General features: G+C 48.1%; 1 protein-coding gene across 3 annotated transcripts; it reads left to right on the top strand.

Moving 5' to 3' along the window:
* The first annotated feature begins 1,304 nt into the window (after positions 1-1,304).
* LOC112288635 (phototropin-1) lies at positions 1,305-6,259 on the top strand. 3 transcript variants are annotated; one of them, XM_024533061.3, is made up of 15 exons: positions 1,305-1,670; positions 1,763-1,945; positions 2,054-2,473; positions 2,557-2,761; positions 2,863-3,040; positions 3,180-3,229; positions 3,329-3,493; positions 3,645-3,763; positions 3,875-3,998; positions 4,171-4,324; positions 4,452-4,558; positions 4,690-4,815; positions 4,911-4,962; positions 5,054-5,452; positions 5,610-6,259. In XM_024533061.3, exons 1-14 carry the CDS (start codon positions 1,441-1,443, stop codon positions 5,431-5,433), a joined length of 2,493 nt encoding a protein of 830 aa, XP_024388829.1. In that variant the 5' UTR covers positions 1,305-1,440; the 3' UTR covers positions 5,434-5,452; positions 5,610-6,259. The 3 variants fall into 3 exon arrangements, with proteins under 3 accessions (XP_024388829.1, XP_024388812.1, XP_090107998.1); XM_024533044.3 differs by having other exon boundaries at positions 3,597-3,763; XM_090251872.1 differs by having other exon boundaries at positions 1,394-1,670; positions 2,061-2,473; positions 3,597-3,763.
* The last annotated feature ends 349 nt before the right edge of the window (positions 6,260-6,608 follow it).

Raw genomic sequence — 6,608 nt, 5'->3', positions numbered from 1 at the left:
GAAACATAGCGAAGGTGTTCGATCCAACATATCAGCCGCCGCTGCCGCCGCCACCACAAACCCCTCTCCCACCCTGTAAGAAAATCCTGCTGCTGTTGCTAGTCTATGGACCTAAGAAAGCCAATAGGCAATCACCAGAAAGCCATCTACGTGCAACTGAGCAACGGGCTCAATCCTTGAATGAGCAAACGAGAGATCTCCACATGGCGGTTGCTGCAAGCGCATTCAAGAGATGATCCAAGTGTTTGGTAAAATTGCAGTCATCATGGCTGCTTAGCTGCAAAACGTGAATCCAACTGGGCAGCGATGAAGAGCCTACCGCGCAGGCTAGCTTATATTCTCTGACAAAGACAGAGAGGAGGCCACCAGTCAGGTTCAATGTCAACAGTGCGCAAATCGCATCGAAATTTGCGTTGTGAAGGCGTTGGCGATTTTCTCAAGTGGAGGCGCATGGTGTCCTGTCGGCTTCACGTGGTGCATGGCCGTTTCCTCTAAAATATAGCATTTTCACCACCTTCTGTTGCCTTCCTGCTGTGCGCGTGGGAAGGCGAGCTGGGCAGGTGGCCACTTTGGTGTCTTCTGCCGCCGGGGTGCATCGGGGAGCTGGGACATTGTGAGGAGCTAGTCGTGTTGTTGGCTTTTCAAGAATCCATGGTGAGAGAGTGGGTGCAGTGTGTTCGCAGTATAGTCAACGACGTTGAACCATTTTTTGGACGCTCTACTTGGATTTATGTGACCGTTGGGATTATAAAGTGCATGACCAGAATTTCTCCAAACGGCGATGCGTGTTGAATCCGGGGGTGTCGACTCCCATATTTCAGATTGTGTTCTGCATCCCTTCCGCTGCGAGCTTCAGGTAGGAGTGAGTTACAAAATGTTTTATCAGGTATTTCACTCTTGGAGTAATCGCCGCAGCGACATTGTTTTTCTCATTGGTTAATTTGTTAGTATTCATTTCCCGAGGGCGTAAGACGAGCGTAGTATCCATTTGCTAGATTTTCATGTGAAGTCATCGATATGTATGACAAGCCATTTCGACCACTAAGGAGATTAGTTCATATGTTGCAAATTATGCAGGGCAGAATCTGTGAAGGTGGCATGTCTTGGTGATAATTGCTGACTTGGCAATGGTTGTGCAGGTGTTGGGATAAGGCTGCTGTTAGAAGAGCACGATGGAGGACCAGGATCCATCATCCTCAAGCGCCAAGGTTGGGATGGCGGCTGCCGCCTCAGGGCGTTCGTGGGGACGCGGCAGGTACAATGCTGCCCCACGTTCAGAGCGAAAATCCTTGGAGGTATTCGGAGGCGCGCCCACGAGTACCTGCTATCTTCGAGCGGCAGGAACTTTGTTCGGAGGCAATTCGGTAGCAGAAGGAGAGCAAGAATCTGAAGCTGCGCTATCCCCACAGATTGATCTGCATCGGAAAACTCCCAGCATCGATGAGAACTTCGGAGGCGTCAGACGCAGGAAGGTCAGATGCAGGCAGCGACGTAAGTCATGCATCTAACGTGCCAAGGGTCTCACGCGAAGTCAGGGATGCTCTGTCCACTTTCCAGCAGACCTTCGTGGTGTGTGATGCTGTACAACCCGACTTTCCCATCTTGTATGCAAGTGCAGGCTTCTTTACCATGACGGGGTATACGCCGAAGGAGATCATCGGCCGTAGCTGGTAAGTTCGCAGTTTCTTGAAGTGCTGTAATTCCTTCTGTGCTCGGCCTATTATTGATGCACACTTAGCTAATTGTGTACGCTTTGGAGCAGCCGTTTCTTGCAGGGCCCTGAAACTGACAAGGCGGACATTGCGAGTATCAGAGAGGCACTCCAGCAGGGCAAGAACTTCTGCGGCCGCTTGCTCAACTACAAGAAGGATCGTTCCGCGTTTTGGAACCTGCTTACCATGACCCCGATCAAGGACGATGCCGGCAAAGTTCTGAAATATATCGGGTTAGTTGTTCTGCAGCGTAGAGAATCCATTCAGTCTCCACAGACTCGATTCGAGCTCACACTGCCGATTAATTTAACGTTGATGAGGATTTGATAATTGGAGACCAGAATGCAGGTTGAGGTGAGTAAGCACACGGATGGCTTGAAGGAGAAGGCGTTGCGTCCTAACGGCCTGCCCGAATCACTGATCCGTTACGACGTAAGACTGCAAGACAAGGCAGCGGAAGCTGTTGGCGACCTAGTTATGGCGTTGAAGAACTCGGGAGCGTTAACATTGACCACAAAAAGACCAACTTCTAGCCTGAAACCAACGCCATCGATGCTGACAGAGAATGACATGGCCCATTCTGTGACGAATACAAAGCCCACATTCCAAGGTCGTCAGATTGATTCCTCACGACGACGGTCGACCAGCACAAACGTCATGATGCGAAGTGATTCTCATTTTTCGAATACCCCCGAGAATGATCAGCTCGCGCACTCTCTACGGCGAAATCGGCGATCGTCTGGGTTTTTGTCCCTCCTTGGGTACGTCTGCTGTATGGCCCATGTTACATTATTAAAATTGGTGGTAACAGTGGTTTTCTGATTAGAGATGCGACTCTGTGCAGGTTGGGGAAATCGGAGCCTGCATTACCGGACCCCGAATTGGATCCTGAGCTGAGAATGCTGGACGACGAAGACCGGCCGGAGAGTTTTGAAGTTGATGTTGAGAGGAGTAAGAAGACTCGACGTGGTATTGATCTGGCAACTACTTTAGAACGTATTCCGAAAAATTTCGTGATTACTGATCCTCGCCTTCCAGACAATCCAATTGTAAGTACAGCCACGTTTATTCTCTCGAAAGTTTTTGCACCATCTGTCCTCCAGCAATCAGACCCTGCAATTAAGCTTGTTTCATGCCACACAAATGGCAGATATTTGCATCCGACGAGTTTCTGGAGTTGACAGAGTACAGTCGAGAGGAGATTCTCGGCAGAAATTGCCGGTTCTTACAAGGACCAGACACAGACCGCGCTGTCGTTGATCAAATCCGCGATGCCATTGCCGCCCGTCGCGACATCACAGTGCAGCTTCTCAATTACACCAAGAGTGGTAAGTGTTGGACGCTTCATGCAGGAGTTCTGTTTCTGATAACACAAAGATTCTACAGGCTATTCCGGCTTGTGGTAAATTGTGAAAGTTGAATCAGACGATGGAATCTTGACTAACTGTCGAAGTCGTGGTGCTGCAGGGAAGCCGTTTTGGAATCTGTTCCACTTGCAGAGTATGCGAGATCATAATGTGAGTTATTCGCATTCTATCTGCAACCCTAAGTAATTGCAGCAGTACCTTGATGAATAGCAAGAGATGAATTTCTCATGTACTTCCGGTTAGTTGCAGGGAGAGTTGCAATACTTTATTGGAGTTCAGCTCGATGGCAGCGAGTATCTTGAACCGGAGAGACGTGGGTTGCCCAAGAAAACTGAGAAAGAGGGGACTAAAGAAGTGCAAGAGACGGCTGGTAACATCGATGGCGCCCTGCGGGAGCTTCCCGATGCTAATATGGTACTACTTCTGGTTCATTCACGCATCAGATCCTTGGATCTTCATTACCTCCTTGCTTTCAATAAGCAGATTACTCACGAGTTTGTTGGGTTGCGTGCGCAAGAATCCCGCTGATTTGTGGTTCACGCATTCACTGCTTGTGCACCCGAAGCCGCACAGGAAAGACTCACCAGCTTGGGATGTAATTCGAAAAATAACGAATGATGGGCGAAGTCTAGGATTGAAAGACTTTCGCCCAATCAAGCCTCTGGGGTCCGGTGACACGGGAAGGTACTTTGGGTGTGCAGTTATCTTCTCCATTGTGCAATACTTTTCCATGCTATTTGGGTTTGGATGTTGGTCGTTAGTATGGTTTTGATAACGGATTGCTCTGCTGTGCAGTGTGCATTTGGTGGAGCTTCGTGAGACGGGGTTGGTGTTCGCCATGAAAGCGATGGACAAAAGTTTGATGATGCTGCGGAACAAGGTGCACCGAGCACGCGCAGAGCGGGACATTCTGGATTTGGTGGATCATCCGTTTCTGCCTACTCTATACACAACCTTCCAGATCCCTTGTTCTCTACCTCTGTTTCGATGTATCAGTTTTTGAGTAAATTTCCTCATACTGGGGTTGAAACAATTGATCTTAAGGTTAAACACATCTCACGCTTGAGTGCGGAGGTTGCGACATTGTGCAGACGAAGACGCACATTTGCTTGATCACCGACTTCTGCCCTGGTAGTGAACTCTTCTTGCTCCTCGAGCAGCAACCGCGAAAAGTGTTCACCGAAGACGTGGTCCGTTTCTTCGCGGCCGAAGTCGTCATCGCTCTTGAGTATCTGCATTGCGTTGGTAAGGACTGTCATCACATTCAGATGCAGAATTCTTCACTAAAAATTAGGATTGAGCATGATTTAGTCACGAGGGACCGGCAATTTGTGTACATTTGTGTTTGACTTGTGGCTCGCGTGGAACACAGGCGTCGTGTACCGGGGCCTGAAGCCAGAAAACGTCTTGCTCCAAGCGGACGGGCATATACAGCTAACGGACTTTGACTTGTCATTCTTGACATCGGCGAAGCCTAGGGTGCGTTCCGCCAATTTGTTTATGTGAAGACTAGATACTCGAAACCAATTTGCCTCCATTCTTCGTCTTTCTCAAAGCTGTATTGTTATTGTGCCTTCTGCGAGCGTAACGAATTGTTGGCAATCGTGCAGCTCGTCGAACAAGCTCTGCCTCCAGGCCGCCGCAGAAAGCCAAAACATTTCCCTCCTCCGATATTCTTCATAGAACCCGCGACTTGTTCGAACTCCTTTGTGGGTACTGAAGAATACATTGCGCCTGTAAGTCTCTGCATTAGTTCTCTATGTTAGTTGCGTCTTTTGCACATCGCTTCTATGGAAAGTGTGTAATATCGCCTCTCGGAATTGCTGTACAGGAAATTATCACTGGACTTGGTCACAGCAGCGCCGTGGATTGGTGGGCGCTCGGTAAGCATTTCTTCCACGGTCATTCACTTTCTCTCTTGCAGTTCCCTAACCACTCCAATCTCACATCTTGTCGAGACTTTTGCACTGGCAGGGATCCTAATCTACGAAATGCTGTATGGTCGAACACCATTCCGAGGGAAAAATCGACAAAAGACATTCACCAATGTGCTCCAAAGAGACCTCATCTTCCCGACAAGCATTCCGGTAAGCATACTTGTGCGACAGTTAATGCGGGACCTTCTGCAACGTAACCCAAACAAACGGCTTGGCTCCCGCAACGGCGCCAACGATGTGAAGAACCATCCATTCTTTAGTGGCATCAACTGGTCGCTCCTCCGCCATATGAAGCCGCCGCCGTTGGAAACTCCAGTCGTGCTCATTGCACCCCAAGCGGAGTCGGTCAAAGCTGGTGAAGGCTTGAATTGGGAGGAGGAAGTGTCCGTTCCCGCTTCCACATTTCATGAATTCTGAACACTCCTCTCCACGCTTTGTGAGTCCAACGTGCTTGATGCTGGATTACAACGTAATTATCAATGTATTAAACGTTACTGTAGCATGAGGATTGGTCCTTCGTAGACTGAAACCTGCGTCTGCTATGAGGTACTATCGGTCTAACATTCATCATATGTCGCACTCTTGCTGTGTAGGTTGTTACCTACGAGGTTATCGTATCTGCAAACGACTACAGCGCGGATCATGTGCGCAAGTGAACACGAGTGGTAGTTGAGTCCGTGAAATAGTGGAGCATAGGTTTTTTGCCTCCTTAATTTGTCGGGAAACCATGACTAAGAATGGCGCATTTTCTGTGGTTTGTGATTGCTTCATTCAAGGTGATTTTACAGACCAGGAATGAGAAAGCGCAGAGTTTCACAGGGGCGGTTCTTACAATGTGCGGTGGGGTTTCAATTTTTCTTTTCTCAAAATCGAAAACTGACACTGAACTACATGCTCACAGGTTGCCTAACCACACCCATCTGAACACATTTGAACTTGTTTCAACCAACTGGTGCCTACATAGGCGCCATAGAGCTCTTTGAGAGGATAGTGTTGGCAACAAAATTCTAAAAGAATTTGGAAGTTCCGCCACCGGGGAGAACATTTCAAGGGTAGAGAGATGATTCAACTACCCTGTCAGCTGCAGCATAAGTTATAAATGACACTGAACAACATAAAAATGTCTTTTTATTTATGTGACTAGAAACCTTTTCTATGTTAGTACTGTTTCCAGTAAAGAGCAGTCAGAGTGATGTTGCTTTGTGCTGCTTGACCCTCATCTACTGAAAATCCCTTGCGAACTCGTATGGCCAGCTTTTTATTATTTCCAGTACACAAACCATGAGAAAACATGCCTTCTTTAAAGTGACTGAAATGACGTGAATCGCTGGACGTTTCTCTCTCAATCACCTTAGATTTGAACTCTGAGGTGATTGAAAGTTGTGTTTGGTGGGGCCTTCGGGAGTTTGTAAACGTTACCGAGCCGTTATTAAATTATCTGCATTATTCCACTGCACCTTGACAAAACAACTTTCGAGGTTGGTGCATCAGCTGAGTGGCACGCCCTGGAAAGGTTCACTGCTTCTTCCAATCGGTCCACCTGACCGAAAGCGTATTATAGTCAACTTAAGACCTCATCTATGAAAATATCA

The sequence above is a fragment of the Physcomitrium patens genome, chromosome 1, assembly GCF_059467195.1.
Source record: "Physcomitrium patens ecotype Gransden chromosome 1, ASM5946719v1, whole genome shotgun sequence".
In the NCBI taxonomy this organism is placed as follows: Eukaryota; Viridiplantae; Streptophyta; class Bryopsida; order Funariales; family Funariaceae; genus Physcomitrium; species Physcomitrium patens.
The sequence above is the reverse complement of the archived record's forward strand: the minus strand, read 5'-3'. Positions and strand labels throughout refer to the sequence as shown.

What these genes read in the sequence shown, in the direction of transcription:
- LOC112288635 (XM_024533044.3), top strand. Translation starts at nt 1,441, where the DNA reads ATGAGAACTTCGGAGGCGTCAGACGCAGGAAGGTCAGATGCAGGCAGC. An exon ending in TGACATCGGCGAAGCCTAGG is followed by an intron (nt 4,559 to 4,689) that starts GTGCGTTCCGCC and finishes GCAATCGTGCAG; the next exon opens with CTCGTCGAACAAGCTCTGCC. An exon ending in CGTGGATTGGTGGGCGCTCG is followed by an intron (nt 4,963 to 5,053) that starts GTAAGCATTTCT and finishes TTGCACTGGCAG; the next exon opens with GGATCCTAATCTACGAAATG.